The sequence below is a fragment of the Phascolarctos cinereus genome, unplaced genomic scaffold (genome assembly GCF_003287225.1).
Source record: "Phascolarctos cinereus isolate Bilbo 61053 unplaced genomic scaffold, phaCin_HiC Scaffold_9;HRSCAF=440, whole genome shotgun sequence".
Lineage (NCBI taxonomy): Eukaryota > Metazoa > Chordata > Mammalia > Diprotodontia > Phascolarctidae > Phascolarctos > Phascolarctos cinereus.
Genome location: NW_027556402.1, coordinates 240,821,552 through 240,842,134, shown reverse-complemented (window position 1 = coordinate 240,842,134; position 20,583 = coordinate 240,821,552). Strand labels below are relative to the sequence as shown.

At 44.4% G+C, this 20,583-nt stretch overlaps 1 protein-coding gene across 4 annotated transcripts in view; it reads right to left on the bottom strand.

Annotated features, from left to right (window-relative positions):
- Positions 1-20,583, bottom strand: part of ALKBH3 (alkB homolog 3, alpha-ketoglutarate dependent dioxygenase) — a 49,450-nt gene that overhangs the window by 25,349 nt on the left and 3,518 nt on the right. For 2 of the 4 annotated variants that reach the window (XM_021009759.2, XM_021009757.2), the window contains exons 3-6: positions 17,086-17,120; positions 10,610-10,657; positions 7,241-7,344; positions 1,892-1,980 (exon numbers count right to left, since the gene is read on the bottom strand). In XM_021009759.2, coding sequence (XP_020865418.1) covers positions 1,892-1,980; positions 7,241-7,344; positions 10,610-10,657; positions 17,086-17,120 — 276 coding nt within the window. Of the gene's footprint in view, positions 1-1,891; positions 1,981-7,240; positions 7,345-10,609; positions 10,658-16,584; positions 16,670-17,085; positions 17,121-20,583 lie in introns of those variants that run through there. The other 2 variants (XM_021009760.2, XM_021009758.2) reach the window with 2 other exon arrangements.

Here is a 20,583-nt window from a genome sequence, read left to right as displayed (position 1 = left end):
TCACAATAACAAAGCTCAGCCAGGACTTAACAAGGAAAGAGGCATAAATCATAGTGTCTCCGTGCATATATAATTGCTCAATAAATATCGATTGAAGTGAATGAAAAAAGAGAATGGTCTTTCTGCAAAAGAGCTGAGGAACTCTCAGGAACAACTCTTGGTGTGCCCAGGTTTTACAGTTCGCAGGATGTAACGTAATAAATTTTGTGCTGGTTCTCGGTTGCAATTGTCGCCATTCTTCTTTGTGGCAGGTTGACGGAAAGATAGGGGAGAAGAAAGGACAAAGCCTCCCTTTATCACTATTGCACCGACTCCCCCAATTCCCCCACAACCCAAAGAGTGGCACTTCTAAGGGAGCCTAAATGTCACTATCTGACATACTCAAGAATGGCGACCCATCCTGAAAAGTCGAGGGAATGCGGTAAATGCTAAAGAAATAAAGGAATCCCAGAGTTAAAACGGACATGGAGAGTGCAGCTAGCTAGCCCATATCCCCCTTTCAGTAAAAACTGCATCTAAGGTGCAATTTAAAGCTAAGAAGTAAACAAACTCTTCTGGTTAGGTGATAGTTTACTCTGTTTTAATGAAAAGTCTACAAAGGGTGCTTTACAACTTCACTTGGTCCCACATTACCTTAGATTGGTTACCTTAACCCATATACCAACTCTGAAAATTAGGTTGCAGGTTAAAGAGATTTTAAAAATCTATCTGCAAAGCTGAAGTATGTTCCCAACAAACTACTCAATTTCAAACTAAAGAATTCTAATCCTTCTGAATGAATTTCAATCTGCCAACAGGGTCTAGAAAGAGAGAAGTGCTGGGTGAGTTCCTACTTTAAACCACCACTTTTTAACAGGCTCCGTGTGTCTTCCCACTTAACGTGGCAAGAGCCACCATCATGAATAAGAGTTGTTCCCCACTCCCAGCCTCAGTGCTCAACTGCCGTGACCTGGTTCAATAATTGTTGATAACGAGAGACAGTTAAAGATGCCAAGTAACATGGGCAACAGTAAACTATAAACTGGAACGAGAGCTCAATGCCCAACAAGGTTTCCAAAACACCCTCAAGAGGTCAAGGGTCTATTACCTCCCTGGGCTACACGCAAAATAGCAAACCAGGAATAAATGATTACAAAATCTTAATTGAAAAACCATGATGATTTGGTCAATATTTTTACCCTCTCACATCTTCTTCGGGTGTAAATTTTCCATTACAAATTAACCAGCATCTGCCACAGATTGACTACATCCTCTGAAATTCTGACGCTTCTGTTTGTTCACATACAGGGAGCAGAATCTCCTTTTCTTCCAAGTTTATTAATTAACACATAACATCCCTTGCCAGTGGCAAGGCTCCTCCAAACTCATCAGGGAGCTCTTTCTTATGTACCAACTCCATCCTCTGGACAATTTTAATTTACAGACCAGGCTATAAAGGCCTACCCTAGTGGACATTTCAAACAAAGCAAAAGGGAGGCAGAAACATCCAAGAAGATGACAAGCTGGAGGTCGGAAAGCTCCAGTCAGCACACACAACACAGAAAGCTCCAGATTCTTCAGAAATGACAAAATAGCCTGGGGGAAGGAAAGGGACGATCTGATTTCATAGGGCAGGCTCAAGGATACTACCTCATAGTATGGAGAGACGAACATATACGTAGAAGGGAGAATGGCTGAGAAAATGAGCCATGCTAAGCACTGCTTCTATTCTCATTCTCAATTGTTTCACTAGGATCACAAAAAGAATGTGAAGAATAACAGTCACCAAGGGCTGAAGGACTGGTGCCGCACCCCCAGACCCTATCCAGTAGGAGTATTCTTTTCAACTTCTATACTACACATTCTCTCATTAATTAAAAATCAATACATCAATTATAAAATTTGAACATACTTCAGGATTTGGCTCCATTGTAATTCTGGAATAAGTGTAAGGGAGTTCTCCATACCACGCTGTCAACCTTGGCTGCAGATAACTTATACCTACAGAAAGAAAGAAAGACAAGGCCTCTGGAATTTTTCAACTGGATTTAATTAATTCTGATATACATAGTTCTAATATAGTAAATAATATCCCCCCTTGCAAAATCTGTGTAAAACCCAAGTGTGGTCTCTAATGGGAGGGTGGGGGGGTGGGAACATAAACACATATGAACATTGTTTTTTCTTTTCAAAGAGACTTCACTCTATGAACACAGGTTACACTGGAATCAATACAGTTTTTGAGTGTTCACTAAGAGCTCTGCAATGTATTAGATGCTATAGAAAATGCAAGGGAAACACGAGGCCCCTCCCTCTAGAAATGTCTTTCTTAGACACGAAGCACAGAGGAATACAAGATAATGCATGATTAGGGTGTCAAAGTGTGTGAGCACAGGTAGTAAGTACAACAGGAATGCACAGAGGAGACTGATGTGGGCAGTGTAGCTCAAGTGAGCCATTAGGCGGGCCTTGGGAGGATGGGTAGGACTCATACAGGCAGATAGAAAGAGTCAAGATATCCCATACTGAGCAAATTACATAAACAAAGGTCCAGAGAGCAGAATGTGCATGATGAGTTAAGGCTAAAAGACATTTACCTGAAAGGAGCCACCAGAGAGGAATGAGCGATGAGGCTAAGGAGGGGAAAGGCAGGGACATGGTGAGGGAGATGAATGGTAAGAAGAGAAGTGACAATGGCTTTTTTTAAAGAATCCCTCTTCCTCCAATGTCCAAAGGCAGGGGAAAGGGTCCCACTACATCAGCCCGTGCCCAGGCTGCATGTGCCTGGGACAGGGTGTGAAGCCAACAGGGCAGCAAAGCCCTCCTGTCAAAGCCAGCCTTCAGCCAACTGAAGCAGTGACTCCCTAAGACCCGCCTCCCCTTTTCCTGTCACTTCCAAAGGGCCTCTCCTTTTTATGTAACTGCTCTCAGAGAGGGGACACTCAGGAGCTGAGGCCAGTGTGCACTGCTCCCCTTCCCCTCCTGCTGACAATGCCAAGGAAAGGCCATGGCACAGGAGCCCCCCAGTGACGACATGTGGTAGAGCAAGCACCCAGGATGGCTTCATACTCCAACTGTCTCTGGGTTTTTAATTTGGCATTAAAACATATGTTATGCTTATAATTCTCTGCAACATGAAATTAAAAGTGCAAGAGAGAGAAATAAAAAGGCTGAAGCAACGGGGAATGGGTCCTTTCCATTAAGAGGTGCAAGATTTTGAAGTCACTCAGCAAAAGCCAACAAAGGGCTTGCTTCGAATGATGGGACCAGCAGGAGAGCTGCTGCTCAGACACAAAGAAAGACTGACTGTGTGAAGCAGGAAGGAGAAAGCTGATTCCAGAGCTAATGAGGGCAGGGAACAAAGCAGATGAGAGAAAACCAAGGCAACTACAGAAGAGAGTTTTACAAAAAAGGTTTCAAATGAAGAATGGGTAAAAAAATCAAAAAAAGTGTTGGAAAAGGAAGTGCCTTTGGATGTTCTCCCGTTGGACCCTGACGCCCATTCCTGGAGGGAAGCTAGGCAAGCAGAGCTGGTCTGACAGATGAGGAACACCAAAGAGGCCAAGCAGCTCACCCAGTCACCAAGACAGCTAAGCAAGGAGGGAGTGGCAGAAGGGAGCATGGCGGAGGTGAGCGTGAGGTGAGCGTGATGGAGGTGAGGTGGAAGAGGTGAGCATGGCAGAGATAAGCGTGGCAGAGGTGAGAGTGATGGAGGTGAGTGTGGAAGAGGTGAGCGTGGCAGAGGTGAGAGTGATGGAGGTGAGCGTGGCAGAGATAAGCGTGGCAGAGGTGAGCATGATGGAGGTGAGTATGATGGAAGGGAGAGTGATGGAGGTGAGTGTGGGCAGAGGTGAGCATGACGGAGGTTAGCATAACAGAGGTGAGAGTGATGGAGGTGAGTGTGGGCAGAGGTGAGCGGGACGGAGGTTAGCATAACAGAGGTGAGAGTGATGGAGGTGAGTGTGGAAGAGGTGAGCGTGGCAGAGGTGAGAGTGATGGAGGTGAGTATGGCGGAGGGGAGTGTGGCAGAGGTGAACATGGTGGAGGTGAGTGGCTCAGGTCTCCTGACTCTCAAAATCAGGGCTCTTTCCATGTTCAGTAGTTAACTGCCTGCAGGACAGATATGGCTGTGTCTAGGAGGCACTGTATATATATATAACCTAAAATAAAATAGTCTCTGGAAGTCTGAAAAGGGGAGGCAAGTGTGTCAGGAGGGCAGCCTGGGAGTCAGGAAGACTTGGGTTCAAACCCTGCCTCTGGCAAATATGGACTGTGTCCCACAACCTCAGTGCCCCAGGCAGGCAGCTGTAGAGGATGTGCTGTTGCATGCAGGTAGAGAGAGTTCCCTCAGCAGGACACTGCTCCCCACAGCAATGAAATTAGTGGTCTACTCCAAAAACTCTGAAAGAACAACTGAAAGTGATCACATGAATTAGAAGAGAATTCAATAAATTCAGTAAACATTGATTAAGCATGTACTATGTGCCAGGCACTGTGCTAAGCCCTGGGGATACAAAAAGAGGCAAAAGACAGGCCCTGCCCTCCAGGAACTCCCAGTCTAATGGGGAGACAGCGTGCAAACAAAGCAACCTAGATACAGGATAAATAGGAAATGATTAAAAGTTGGGGAAGGTTTCCTGTAGAAGGTGGGGTTTTAGTTGGGATTTATAGGAAGCCAGGCAGGTCAGCAGTGGGAGCAGAGGAGTGAGAGCCTTCCAGGCATGGAGGACAGCCACAGAGAATGCCCTGAGCTGAGAGATGAGCGTCTTATTCATGGATCAGCCAGGAGGCCAGTCACTGGATCAAAGAGTATGTGTGGGAGAGTAAAGCATAAGAAGACTCAAAAGGTAGGAAGGGGCTCAGTGATGAAGGGTTCTGAATTCCAAACAGAGCATTTTGTATTTGCTGCTGGAGGCAAGACAGAGCCACTAAAAGGCATTGAGTGTTGAGGGGAGGGGGTAACATGCTCGGACATTTGCTTTAGGAAAATGACTTTGGTGGCTGAAGAGGGAATGGACTGCAGTGAAGAGAGACTTGAGGTCAGCTATTGCAATAATTGGAGGCTACTGTAATAACCAGGTGAGGTGATGAGGGCCTGCACTGGGCTGGTGGTAGTGCCAGGGGAGAGAAGGGGGTATATTCAAGAGATGTTGGAATGGTGAAATCAGCAGGCCTTGGCAAAAGTTTGGACATGTGGGGTGAGGGGCAGTGAGGTGTCGAGGATGACCCCTAGGCTGTGAGCCTGAGAGACAGGAAGGAAGGTGCTGCCCTCTCTAGTAATAGGGAACTTGGGATGGGGGAGAGTTTAGGAGAAAGGGTAAGTTCTGTTTTGGACATACCAACTGTAAGATGTCTACTGGATGTTGAGTTCAAGATGTCTAAAAGGCAGTCACAAATGTGAGATTGGGACAAGATAGGTAGTTTTGAGAAACATCAGCGCTGAGAGGATAATTAAATCCACGGGAGCTGATAAGATCACCAGGAGAAATAGTATTGAGGGAGAAGAAAAGAGGTCCAGGGGCAGCAAGGTGGTGCAGAGGATAGAGCACCGGCCCTGAAGTCAGGAGTACCTGAGTTCAAATCCAACCTCAGACCGAACACTTGACACTTACTAGCTATGTGACCCTGGGCAAGTCATTTAACCCCAACAGCCTAATAAAAAAAAGAAGAAGAAGAAAAGAAGTCCAGAACTGACCCCTGTGAGACACCTGTGATTAGAGGGTGTGATCTGGAGGAGGACCCAGCAAAGGAGACAGAGAAGGGGCAGTCTGCAAGGTAGGAGAACCAGAGAAAGCAGCATCCCAAAAAACCTAGAGAGAAGAGAACATCAAGGAGGAGAGAGAGAGATCAGAAGCCGCAGAGAGGTCAAGGACAATGAGGACTAAGAAAAGGCCATTGGATTTGGCAGCTAAGAGACCATGAGCAACTTAGGAGAGAGCAGTTTTGGTGGAATAAGGTCAGAAGCAGATTGTAAAGGGTAAAGAAGAGAGTAAGAGGAGAGAAAGTGGAGGCCTCTGCTGTAGACAGCCTTTTCAAGGTGAGCCACAAAGGGCAGAAGAGAAATAGGAGACAGTTAGCAGAGATGGAAGGATCAAGTGAGGGTTTTTTCAGGATAGAGGAGACATGGGCATGTTTGTAGGCAGCAGGAAAGGAACTAGTAGAAGAGGGAGAGCCTGAAAACAAGTGAAAGAGAAGGGAGGACAGAAAGGGCAATCTATTGAAGGAGACAGCATGGACTGGGATCGCTTGCGCTGCAGGTCGTGGGGCCAGCACTTCACATGAGAGAGGTGATAGAGCTATGGGAGATGAGGAAGGAGGCAGAAGGAGCTCTTGGGGAGTGGCCTTAATTTTTTCTGTAAAATGTGAGGCAGGGTTCTCAGCTGAGAGGGTTGAGGGAGGTAGAGCCATGGGAGGTTTGAGGAAGGGGACAGTGGGAGAGGAAGTCTAGCAGCAGTGAGGGTCCAGTTTGTTTGCATAACCTCAATCTGTAGAGGAACCAATCAGAACGATTGGGTGATTTTCTCTACATTCATTCATCATCATGTGTGCAGGTGTGAAGGTGATAAATGGTGGAGGTGATCTAAGGCCGAGGCTTTGCTAGGTGTAACTGGCCATATGCAGGGGGCTAGGGACTCAAGAGAGGAAGACAAGGTAGAACTGAATTAGTTCACCAAGGGGTCAAGATAGAGAGAAGAGGAAGAATGCCTAACACAGAGGAGATGGCCCAGGAGGAAAGCAAAGGCTATGGGGCGAACAAAGACTTAGGCTGCATAAAGGAAGGCAGAGGGAGAGGTGAAAGGCCAATAGATTATGACCAGATAAGGGAATTTCCAAATTCTTAAACACGGAGGTGGTACATCTGCGGGTAATGGCAAGATCCAGGATGTGAGTGTCTTTGCAGGCGGCTGAAGTGGAGTGGGGGAGAAGCTGATGGGAGAAGAGGAGGCTCAAGAACTGAGTACTTAAGAGTTAGAAACATGAGCTTACAGACCATAAGAACTTAGAACAAGCCCTGCAGAAATAAGCCTGTAGGAAATGAGCCACATGCAAAAACTGGACAGAACATAACAGAACACCAAGTGTCCCCGTTTCTTAGGTTCATGATGCTTCTTGACAAGAAATGTGTCCCATGAATGGAAAGAAAATTGAAAATGATGTTCACCTTTTATGAGCTAAGATGTTCGAAGCTCTTGTGATGTGATCCTAGCTTAAAATAAGAAATGCTCATGTGAGGAAAGGTAATGAGTTTCCCTGAACTCACCCTCTCGAATACCAGTCCTCTGCTTCCATGGAATATCTTGGCACAGCTGTTCAAATATCCAATCTGCTTCTTCTGATTCAATGAAATTGGGAAACAAGCGTATCCTGATAAAGGAAGCAGAAGCATGACAAATTAAAGTGCACCAAGGCAGAGATAACTTGTACAGATGTCAAAGCAAACAAGCAATCTATCAGGGCATTTCAACCTCCTACTAATCAAAAGGCACTTTGGAAAAAGGGACACTGTGTGTGACTAGACATATCGTGTTGTGGAAACTAGAGGGGACTGGGCCGTAATAGCATGCAAAGAGATTGCATAAGCTAGAAATGTTATGAGAGTACCCTACTTGGGATCTTTAAAAGGACTAAAGAGGTCCAGGCCTAGCAACAATACGCAAGCTCAATCTGTTTAGAGGATCTGGCAGAAAACACAGCGCACAGAGTGCCCAGTACGTTCTATCTTCAAAAAAATACATGACTGCTCTATAATAATTTTTGCAAACAGTTACTCTGCTCAGGTAGGAAATAAACAAAGTATATTAAAAGCTTATAATATGCTATATAATCAAATGAACTGATAGTAAAAAACAAAACAAAACAATAAGATCCGCTGTGAGGAATGTTTCATGAAGCCAGGCAAGAAGAATGAGAGAAATAAATGCACCCAAGATAAGAAATACGGGCAGAGTAGAGAGAAGCACGAACAAAGGATGCTAGCATCTCAACCATGAGACTGGCACACAAAGTACGCCAATTTGTGACATAATGACTGTATGCTATAGTTGAGAAAAAGAATATAAACTAGGTGGATGGAGCCCCTGACCTTGGCTTATCTGAAAACACAGGCATCTGAGGTAACGAACAGAATCACTCCCTAACCTTGGCTGCATGCCTTTGTGTCTTAGGATCAAACACGCAGCATGCCATCCCCGCATCTGCCCCTCCCTTATCCCCCATCCCCCCTCAAATCCCCCCCACAGCAAAGGAAGAGGCAGTGTCTAGTCAGGCGAGGTCAAGACACTCGGACCATGATGCCCTAAAGCCAATGAGTCACGGTTCAGATCTTCAGGATGAAACACACAAAGGAAAGTGAGATTCTCCAAAGGATTGCGCCTGCTCTCTGCTCTTGTGGGAATCTTTCAGCTGTTTAAGAGCTCCCCAGAGAACAACTATCCGATGTTCTCCCTATTCCTGAGAGTGCCCTCACTCTGGAGATGGGAAGAGGCAGGGAAGAGACCCTAAGATATGTGACTTTAGGCAAGATGCCCCACCTTGATGAACCTGTTTTAAATCTATAAAATGGGGGAAATGATCTTTTCAGAGGGAGGTGGAGCCATGGGAGGTTTGAGGAAGGGGAGAGTAAGTCTAGTAGCTGTGAGGGCCCAGTTTGGCCGTGTAACCTAAATCTGTACAGGAACCAGTCAGAATGAGGAAAGCACTCTGAAATATTTAAAGTGCTGCGTAAATGTAAGTTAATATTACTGTTAAGTCCATACTCTTGTCTCTTGACAATACACTAGTGAAGGGCAGAGCCTATGTCTACTCTAGGCAATACATAATTCCCATAATGCAGTGTTATCATACATAGTAGGCAATCCTTGTCACAGTGAAAGATGAATCTGGGGTAAACAACACTGCAACCTATGATGTTTTCATAGAAAACTTAATTACTCAAGTGTTAAGAAAAGTAAATGTTCTAGGATTTTCAGTCTCCTGAATCAAGAACAATTCCCCTTTGGACATCCCTCTGCCAGTTCCAAGGAATGCTATGAGATGCAATTATAGGCAACAGGTCGCTCTGGCCTAGAGGTCAACCTCCTGGACATTTATCACTTAAGAGGACAACTCAGCACTCAGCCAGGCTGGACCTTGGACAGCAGCCACAGACTGTCACCAGACCCATGCTTAAGGTCCTTGTAGCTCAGTGGAACCTGCCAGAGCACAGTGGAACCTGCCAGAGTTCCTGTTTCCCAGGCAGAGCCTTCAAAGCTCATTTGTAATAAGAATGATTCCTTAAAAAGACAAGCATACTAGAATTTAGCTGGCCAAATGATGGTTGTATCTTTCAAAATGGTCACACTGGGAGGTCTCTTCCTCATTCCAACACTGGAACTGCCTTCAGAAGGACAGCTTTTGAATATTCTCATTTGTGACAAATCTTCTCTTTGGGGAGAGGGGGGGATTAAATTCAGGAAAAACCACAAGTAATTTGGAGCCAAGACTGATGGAAAACAGTGAGTAAAATGGCAGTCTGTATCAAAATGCAGCCTGACTACAAAACAGTAAGGATGTTCATCCTGGGTGCCTTACAAATGGGTCCCGAAGACAATTCCCAAAGGCACTCCATGAACCATCCAAACCAATAGCATCATCACTAAATGGCAGAGTGCACAGCATGCTGGATCTAGGAAATCAGGAAGACGCGCATTCCAGTCCTCCTTTAGATGCTGGCTGAACCATCTGAGCACATAGTTACTGAGCCTCTCAGCTTCAGTTCCTCACCTGTAAAATAAGGACACTGAATGAGACAGCCTCTAAATTAGCCTCTGCTGCTTCCAAATCCATGCTCCTACGAACTTTCAAAGAAAACATTTACTCAGATCAATTAAGTTCTGGTCTGCTTAAAATTTTTAAGTGTCTTTTTATTCGCATCTCATATTTTCTATGGGTGTAAAAACTACAAGAAGGTAGTTTCATTTTCTTGGATACTGGTGAAGTAGCCCAGGCCCCGAGTCAAGAGACAACTGTTCTGGCACTAATTCTCCCATCAGCTTGCTAAAGGACCTGGAAAAGTCACTAAACAGCCCTTCTGCAGCTATTAAAAGTTAAAAGAAACTTGCCTTTTTAATCTTTGTTTCAAGGGATGGACCACTGGGTAGGGAAGGGAGAAAGGCTATACTCAGAAATGAATGTGATGGAAAAAAAACCAAAAATGTCCATGAAAATCAGATTTTTAAATCCAAAAAGGAATTTTTGGAAAAAAATTAGAGGGGCAGCTAGGTGGCGCAGTAGATAGAGAACCGGTCCTGAAGTGAGGAGGACCTGAGTTCAAAATCCGGCCTCAGACCAACCACTTGACATGTACTAGCTATGTGACCCTGAGCAAGTCACTTAACCCCAATTGCCTCGCAAAAAAAAAAAAAAATTAGAGATCATTTTGTCCAAGCCCCCTCACTTTACAGGTCAGGAAACAGAAGTATCCTTGTTCTCTAACCCAAGCTGCCAAATAGGATTCATGAGTTTGAAGTCAAATACTTCAAATCTTGGCACATATACAGGTGCATCTTCAGAGTCAAGTCCTCAGGTGGGTACTCTGAAATGGCGCCTTCCTAAGAACTAGCCCCTTTACTGGGAGGCTTCATTCACTCACCGAGAAATGCCTGTGGGTGATGCACTGATTTCATAGACACCTTCTTTGCTAAGGAAAGAAAACAAAAGAAAAACTCTTAATGTGAGAAGTGGTTTTTACAGGCTTACAAGTATACACTCAAAAGCTCCAGAGAGCCAAAGCAGGGATGAATGGTAAGACCTACTGTCTTACCAAATGCCCCCTCCTCTTGCTGAAGGCCAGATGTCCACAAAGGACAATATTTATAGCCTTTCAAAATAGGAAAGTTATGGATATGAGGCTATGAGGGAAAATAACATGGGCTCGCTCCTCAATATATCTACCCCACAGTATCCTCTTCACCCTCATTCAGTTTGCTACCCACTCAATATTCAGCCTGTGCACATACACTGGGCACCAAATTACCCCATCAGCATTTTCTCCTATCACATGTAAAGCTGCAGATTTTCCTTGTCTACCAGCACCTCTAAAATGGCTCTCTGGCTGCAAGCTGGCTTCTGCAGAGTCTGTGAAGGACATCTCCAACCTTCATAACAACTTTAAAAAGGCAGTTTTAACCAAGAAACCAGGGTGATTTTAAAGGATCTAATGTAGAAGATAACAATGCCTTTTCTTTTAGTTTCTGGAAGAATTAAAAGACAAATCTAAAATAATCTTTCCCTGGGACTGGTTATTCAAATGCCAAACTGTTGCCTGTCCAATGACGAAAAAAGGCTGCATGCTTTCAACATAGCTATGGCTAGACAGCAAGGCCAGGGGAAGTAAGCTAGACACAGAATTTTTCAAATGAGACACAGAAATGGAAAACTAAAACCTTGAGGGCAACAGCCTGAATAATGCCTTACGGGAAACATCAAACTTGGCACCTCTCTAGGGCTGGAGTTTTTCTAAGATCCCAAAGATCTTGCCAAACCTAACCACATAACACAGCAGTGAGGGAAGGAGACATAAAACTCTTCATTTTACAACTGAGACAAGGGGCTAGACAATTGCTCTGGGTCACAGAGCAAGTCAGTGATGGAAAAGAGCCCAGAAGTTATCAGATCATGCAGACAAGGATAGAGAGGGGTCTAGAATGAAATATTAAGTCTGGATACTTGGGTTCAAACCTTGGCTCTAACTATTACTAGATTCATAGATTGGGGAGCATTATACTTGCAATGCTCACACTCCAGAGTTGCTGGGGGGACATGCTTCCCAATCTCTAAAGCACTAGAAAAACAGAAGCAAGCGCTACTGTACATAGATTATCTGGAGTCACACCAAGATTCATGGACTAGAAGACAAAAGGCAAAAATGGCCAATGATGGAGGGGTTTCGGGAAGACAGGCACAGTAGCATGCCCTTGACATAGCTATGGAAAACAATGTGGAATTATGCTAAAAAAAGAGGCCACATGTTCATACCCTCTAACCCTGAGATCCCGCTGTTAGGCATATAGTACAGAAAGAAAGTCCTATACAAAATATTCATAGCGATACCTTTTCGTGGTTGCAAAGAACTGGAAACTAAATAACTGCCAATTGACTTGGGAATGCCCACATGAATTGTAATATATGAACATAAAGGTATTATTCATGCACTATAAGAAACCATGAATATGAGAAACATGGGATGACAAACTGATGTAAAGTGAAGTAAAAAGAACCAGGAAAATAAGAGACACCAAAACTGCAACAATATAAAAGAAAGAAAGAAAAAATGAAACTGAACTCTGTGTGATTAGAATACAAGTTGGTTTCCAAAAAAAGAAATGGAAAAAATGTGCTTTCTTCTCTTCTTTGCAAAGGTGGGGGACTGGAGACCATGGACGTGGGAGGGTGCACATACTCAAAGACACGCCAATGTGCTGGTTAGTTTTGCTGAACTGCTGTTCCAAAAAAAAACCCACAAAAAAGATTTAAAACTTTCTTTTTTATACTTTGTTACAAGAAGACTTGCTGGGGAGGGGAGAAGGATATATTCAGAAATGAAGGCAAAATTAAAAATCAAAGATAACAATTTTTTTAAATTTAAAATATTTGTATTATACATACAAGTTGGTAGGAAAATTTATTAGGAACTATCAAGGGCTGAGAATGCTGCAATATCCTCAACTGGAGCCAGCCTAGGGTAGAGGAAAGGGATAAACTTCAGAATCAGGAGAGACCTAGGTCTGAATTCCAGCCCTGTGACTACTAGCAACTCAACTAACTTTTGGGAATCTGTTTACTCCTGTCTAAAATGGGAGACGTCACTTAACTACTAATTGCCTCATTTTGGCTTTGTAAATCTTGCAACGTTCTAAATGTGAGTTATTATTAAAATATAAATGCACAAAATGGAAATCTTCCTATGAAGTTCCTGTTAGCATGAAAGCGAAAGGGGAAAGGGGTGATTGGCAGCAGTCAAGTCCCTGGTATTCGATCTACGTGGACGTGACAGATCTCAACACGAGCTGGCCAAGAAACATTTGCTGTTGTTCAGATATTTCAGTCATGTCCCGCTCTTCAGGACCCCACTTACAGTTTTCTGAGCACAGATACCGGAGAGGTTTACCATTTCCTACTCCAGCTCATTTTATAGATGAGCAACCGAGGCCACAAGGTAAGTGACTGGCCCAGGGTCTCAAGGCTAGTAAGTGTCAGAGGGCAGATTCAACCTCAGGGAAGATGAGTCTTCCTGACCCCAGGCCTGGAACTATCTCTCCACTGTCCTGATGAATAAACATTAGTCTTCTACATAATAAAGGATTTCAGGCTAACCACGACACTTCTGGCAGGAGGACCCAAGAGGGTGAAGGACCCCAACTTCGGGAAATGTGACACTCTCACCCTTCCCCCATTGGCCTAAGGCCCAAACTGAGAGAAGGGAATGTGCAGACCCCAGCATTATCAGGGAAGCTCAGACCCCAAAAGCAGATCAGGCTATCAGTTCGGGCCTCCAGCACCGTCTGAACAGGAATTCCAGCTGAAGAAAAGTGTCTGTGGTTCTATAAACTTTCCTAAGTTCCTCAGCTGGCTGACAGTGGCAGAGTCCAGCTCCAGGCTACTGCTGCTCAGACTCAAACCCAGGTCAGGAACTTGCAGAGCCAGACCAGAACGGAGATTTAGAGGGAAAGCAGATTAAGGGAGGAATTGGTCCAAGCAAAACAAGCCCTAAGTCTATACAAGAACACTGATAGCAAAGATCCCTTTTTGAGGTAGCAAAGTACAGGAATCTGAGGGGTTGTCCATAAACTGGGGAACGGCTGAACAGGTTATGGTACATAAACAGAATGGAATATTGCTGTGCCATAAGAGAAATGAAGAAGAAAGTTTCAGAGAAACCTAGGAAAACTTGTATGAATTGACGTAAAGTGCACAGAACCAGGCAAGGATAGGCCAAACGCTCTAAGGTCTGCTTTTTGGTGATGCAATATAAATTAAGACAGTATTAAGAAGGGACTACGGCTCTTCATATCTGATAAGACCATTTATCCCTATGCAGGCTGGGTAATTGACCTGTAGGCCAGGACTCAGAGAAGTATACTTGTCAACGCATACCTTTGTTGAGTACTGGTTTATAATTAATAAAGTGTTAGTTTGCTTTTTGTTTCACTGATACAGTCTCTCCAAACCATGAACTTGCATTTGGAGCCAGCATGCACCTGTCCTAAGGCATCCATCAATCAACAAGTATTTATTAAGCACTTACTACGTGGTTAATAATCAAGATGATATTTAAACCACAAGAGGTAACCAGGTTACCAAAATAGAATAGCATAAGGACCAGGAGAGAGCTCTGGGGTGTGCACATGGGGTGGGCGGCTGTGTGGCATGGCAGGATGGAGGAATGAAGAACAGCATCACGAAAACTCAGAGGCAGCAGCACCTCCAGGAGGAGAGCGCTCGACAGCATCAACCAGTAAGGTCAAAAAGGATGAGAATAACAAAGAGCCAGCAGACTGGGCAACTAAGAAATCACAGGCAGCTCTGGAGAGAGCACCTTCAGGTTAGTGATGAGGTCAGAGGGCACACTGACTGAGAGGAGACCAAGAGTAAATGGCTAGAACAGGCATTTGGCAGTGAAGGGAGGAGGGACAAAGGACAGCACCCTAAGGGTGGGGTCAAGCAAGGGCTTTTTAAGGATGGGAGAGACCCTAGAGCATTTAGAAACAGCAGGGAAGACCTACCGCAGAGGGACAGGTTGGACACTGGGAGGAAGGGAGGGAGGCAGAGATGACAGCAGGAATGATAGAAGAGATCGTCTTTGGTCATGAAGGGACTTGGTCCAGTGGGGAGAGGCAGGGATCACACAGGCTGGTCCTCCAACATCCCAACGAAAAGAATAAGCCTCAATAACCAATAGGAACTGAACAACTGCTCAGTAGCACAATTAAGTCCAACAATGAGCAGTCAGTCAAAAAGCATTTTTAGGCACTTACAGTGCCAGGCACCGTGCCAAGTCCTAGGAATACAAACACAAAGAGAAATAAACACAGTCCCTGCCCTCAAGGAACTTATATTCTAATGGAGAAACACATCAAATAAAAGGAAGCTGAAAAGGGGGGGCCCCAGAAGGACACCTGGCCCAGGCGCATGGCAGACAAAGTCTGGAGTACAGCCGGGAAAGGAGTGAGAGGCAGCTGGCCAGGTTACTTTCCTTAAATGGAAGGCCTGGGAGGAGTCATCAAATCAGAGGAAGAGGTCAAAGGGGCAGAGGATAACCTTCCAGCATGGGAGTTCCAAGGCTGGAAGGAACTTCCAGGATGAAGGACCTGGAACAGCTAGAAGTCTGGAGGGCAGCAATGAATTGACCTCATGTGATGAGATCAAGGATGCTTACTGACTGAGTCCTAAGAAAAGAAAGGCATTTTGGATATCACAGGATTTCCACACACTTCACAGAAACGTGATCTTTTTGCCTCGTGGGGGATGGGGAGAGGGACCAAACTCCCAGAACAACTCGGGTAATTGAACATATTCACTTTTTCTATTGATAATGTTTGCTTTTACCATCCAAAATAAATTCATTTCTATACATATCCTCACCTCCGCCCTCTTCTACACAGCAAGCCATCACTTATATCAAAAGAGAGAAAGAAAAGCTAGGGAACATCACTGCAAGAAAAAAAGGAGTTCAACAAAATTTGCCAGCACATCATGTGTGACAGACCACCCGCCTCCGCAATGAAGGGAGCACTGCACTGCTGTGTAAAAAGCATGCTCCTCAGCACTTCCCCGGCTCTCTGATCCATGGGCGTGTTCCCGCCCATCAGTGGAGATCCAAAAGCACGCCCATCAGCCACCAAACAGGGAGATGAGTACCTCAAGCACACCTGAAGATAAAGTGAGACCACGCTATGTTCTTCTTCTCCCTGAAAAAACACATTAAATCCAATTTTCAAACCAGACCACCTCACCAGCACTTCCTGATGGGGGTCATGACCCTGCTGTACTATCCTAAGCAAAGATAACTTCATACTAGCACCCTGGACTTTGGAGCTTCCAGCAACCTGCACCTACAGCAACAAAACGGAGGCCCAGAGAATGGAGGTGACCTGCCCATTCGGAGATCATTAGAGATCTTCCAACATTCTAGGTGGGCCATCTGCAAAAAGCCAGACACTACCTTGCATAAAGGCAAGGACAGAAACAAGACTAACTCGTCAAACTAAAGAATGGCTTCTGTTCCTTTTGGCAGGTGCCCGGAAGATAAGGACCAGAAGAGAACTTAAAGACTATCTAGTCTGCGCTCACCATTTTGTGGAGGAGGAAAGAGGCTCCAGAAAGATGAAGGGACTTGTCCAGGAGTACTCAGATGGTGAGCCAAAGAACCAAGGCTTGAATTGAGGCCTTCAGATCGCAAGGCCAGGCTCTGATCATCTCCACAAAGAGCGGAAAGGTGAGAGATGCAGGAAAATACAGCTCCTATCTGCTCAGATCTGGGGTTGGACTGCTCTGCACACTGATCAGCTAAGGAAGGCACTGCTCTGGAAGAACAAGGCGGTTCGGATAGATGGACAGAAAGCTCACCTCGTTTTCTTGAAGCTTTTTAAGCATTCTGAGTCAAACCAGATCTGATGTATGTCTGACATTCAGTGTTTCAAGGACTCAAAATGGATCTCCCTCTGCTCCCTCAAAACAAACATCAATTACCTGGGAGATTCCCTTCTGGCTCACTTTCCCTGGAAATCAAAGGGAAGTGGATGAGAGAAGGCCATACCACAGCTGAAACCTGCTGCACAAAGTTCTTCCTCCCTTCTCAACAGCATCAGCAAATTCAGGAAGGCCTCCAAAGGGGCCACGTGAACACTCCTTCAGAAGAGGGAGAAGACGGGGGATCAAACCTATAAGGGCTTCCTGAACTGCAGTGGAGATTCAGGTTTCACATTTGGTGTTGTACCACCACACCTCTCAGAATCTTTTTTACTCCAAGGTTCTGTGACTCATCAATAGTAGACAGAAAACAAATTTCTAAAAGGGGGAAGTTACAGGGTTCCACTGTCTGCTCCATCAGGCCAGCATGATACTCACTCAATCACTTGTGGGTCTGGGATCCGACGTAAAACCTGCAGAAAACAAACATGGTAGATTTAAGAACCAGAAAACCATTTTAACATCCTGAATTCACAGAAGTATTCCTATTTCTGCACAGAGAAAGAGGAAGGAGGAATCAGCATTTATATTGCACCTCCTAGAGCACTTGGACTGCAGTCAGGAAGACTTGAGTTTAAATCCACTCTTAGTAACTATGTGATCCCAAGCAAGTCATTTAACCTGTCAACCTCAGTTTCTTCATCTGTAAAATGGGGATAAAAGTAGCGAGATATTTGTAAAAAGCAATCAGCAAAGTGCCTGACGCACAGAAGGTGCTACATAAATGTTAGCTTTTATCGTTGTCGTTATTATTATTATTATTATTATATGACAGGCACTGTGCTAAGCGCTTTTTACAAATATCTCATTTGATCCTCACAACAGCCCTGTGAAGTAGGTGCTATTATTGTCCCCATTTTACAGGTGAGGAAACTGAGGCAGACAGAGATTAGGTGACCTGCCCAGGATCACACAGTAAGTGTCTGAGGATGAATGTGAAGTCAGGTTTTTCTGACTCCAGGCCCAGCACCCTATGCACTGTAGCGCCACCTAGCTGCCTCAGTACTTAACACTTTGCTTACCCTGCTCATTCCTACTGAAATGCTTAGTTTAAAACCAGTCCTTCCCCGCAGTATCTGCTCCCAAACTATACCAAAAGCAGCAAATGTCAAAATAATCTGGACCTCGTTAAAAGATGAAAGAGGAGGGGCAGCTAGGTGGCGCAGCAGATAGAGAGTCCCGGCTCTGAAGTCAGGAGGACCTGAGTTCAAATCCGGCCTCAGACACATAGCACTTACTAGCTGCGTGACCTTGGGCAAGTCACTTAACCCCATTATGTAACCAAAAAAAAAAAAAGATTAAAGAGGCAGAAAAAAAGAAGAGATGAGGCCCACCACATATAAGCAAACAAACCAAGAAGCCTCATGCTCAACAAACCCAAAGACCCATCTTCTGTCAGTATCTGACCAAAAAAAAGACGGATGCTGGAAAACCAGACAGCACTGTGGCCGAAATCAGGCTCAGACCAACAACTCACGCTGTAAAGCAAGATACGTTCCAAACGGACACATCATCTGGATAAAAAGGTTCACATCGTGAATCAGAAGGGCAAGAAGGAGTGCGCCTTTCAGATCCACAGAGAAGGGACGAGCTCAGGACACACAAGGGACAGAGGGTCACAATTTTGTTCACAAAATTTTTTCTGTAACTTCTGCACAAACAAATCCAACGCAGCTTAAAATTAGCTGGAAACAGGTAAATGGGAACAAATCTTGGCAGCAAGTTTTCTTTTCTTTTTTCTGGGGGGTGAGGCAATCAGGGTTAAGTGACTTGTCCAGGGTCACAGAGCCAGTTAAGTGTCAAGCGTCTGAGGCCACGTGTGACCTCAGCTCCTCCTCACTCCAAGGCTGGAGCTCTAGCCACTGCACCACCTAGCTGTCCCTCAGCAAGTTGCTTTGAACCAGGTCTCATTTCTAAGATACATAAATCGTGAGAGTATAAGACCCACTCCCCAACGACAAATCAAAGGAGTTTTCCTTTGATATGGTCATAGCAATGGATATGAACATGCAGTTCTCAAGGAAAGAAATCCAAGTCATCAACAGCCATGTGAAAAAATCCTCCAAATTACGAATAATTAGAGAAATGCAAATTAATGTAACTATAAGTTTGACAATGATGCCAAGAGAAAAATGACAAACGTTGGCAAAGATAGAAGAAAACTGATGCTGTTACTGGACTTGTGAACTGTTCCAGCTATTTTGGAAAATCACTTGGAATTATGATCAAACTATGCATACCCTTTTGACCTATCAATACCACTACTAGGCTTCTATCCCAAAGAGGTCAAAGAAAGAAGTAGAGGACTCAAACGTACAAAAATATTCATAACAGCTTTTTCACAGTATCAATAAGCTGGAAAAGGGGTGCCCACCTATCAGGGCATGAATAAACAAATTACAGCATATGAATGTAATAGACTTATCATAAGAAATGACAAAAGAAGAGTTTCAGAGCCAACCGGGAAAACTTCCATGCAGGAACACAGAGCGACGGGAGCAGAACCAGCAAAACAATCTACACTTCAACACCACCATAAAAAGGAATAACAGTGAAAGACTTCAGAACTCTGATAAGCACAACCATGATTCCAGAGGACCAGTGATGAAGAACACAACCCATCTCCTTTCCAAGGTGATGGACAACCAAATATGAGGAATGAGCTGCATTTTTTGACACTGTCAGTCCAGTGTGATGATTAAAAAGGTTTGAGAGACATAGTTTCTGGGTAATTCATTCACTTTGTTAAGAAGACCAGCATGTTATTAATAAAAGAATGGTCATTTGGCCAGCTGTCTTAGACCAAAGGCAATCATGGTGGTGGCTCACAGTTCATATACCCTTTGAAAAGCAGGTGTTCAATGAGGGCCTGAGAGTGACATCATGTCACCCTTGGACAGAGAAACTACCTCTACACTCAGACCACCACCAGCCCTGAGCTATCCAGACAAAAGGATCTGTCTCTACCCAAGCTTGAGTAGAACACCACGGGCTTCCCCACCTTCGATGAAATTCCTTGTGAGGTTGAGTGGGGTCTGACCAAGAATGAGGAGAGTTCATTCGATCTCATTATCAGTAATGTCCTTCAAAAGACTGAACTTTTTACTTCTTTAAAATCAGGACTTTAAAATCAGAACTCTGGATCTCCCCAAACTATTGGTTATTAATAATCATTTCTTTCATTGGGAATTTGTTTTGCTTGACTTACAAGGGTTTGCTTTGGTTTTCTTTCCCTCCAAGGGTGGGGAGAAAATAAATGCTTGTTAACTGAAAACTATTTCACTCCAAAAAATGAATAAAAATTTCGATTTGAACCCTCACTTTGCCAGAGTCCCCTTGGGCTGGTTCTTCTTATGGGTCCTTGATGCATGCTAGCGGCTTTCTTGGCAGGTGTATTTGTGCAAAGGGACTAGGGGAGGCTTAAGACAAAGGCAGTATGCCTCCAATTAACACTGTTGCTAGTTAGCAAGCAGCTCTGTTAAAGGACTACGGCAAAGAGGTTGAAACCAAAAACTATTATAAATTGGAACTTCTCTATTACTTGTGGATTTCAATTTTTTGATAAAATAGAGAGCCACCAGTAGTCTCTGCTGAACTTGAACTCTGCTCAGTGCGGAAAACCTTCAACAATGAAGTCAACAAACACTTATTAAAGGTCCATTATGTGCAAAGGTCCATGCCAGATGCCAGAGAAATAAAGAAGAAAACCAGAGGGCCTATCCCGAAGGAGGCTATCATTCAGGAGGGGAATAAAGCACAAGGACAAATAACAAATCAGCTGAGGACCCAGAAGTAAACGAAGCAGGAGAGACTGAGGAAGGAAGGAAGAGTCACTTCCAGCAGAAGGGGTTTGATGAAGGAGGGGGCTGCTGAGAA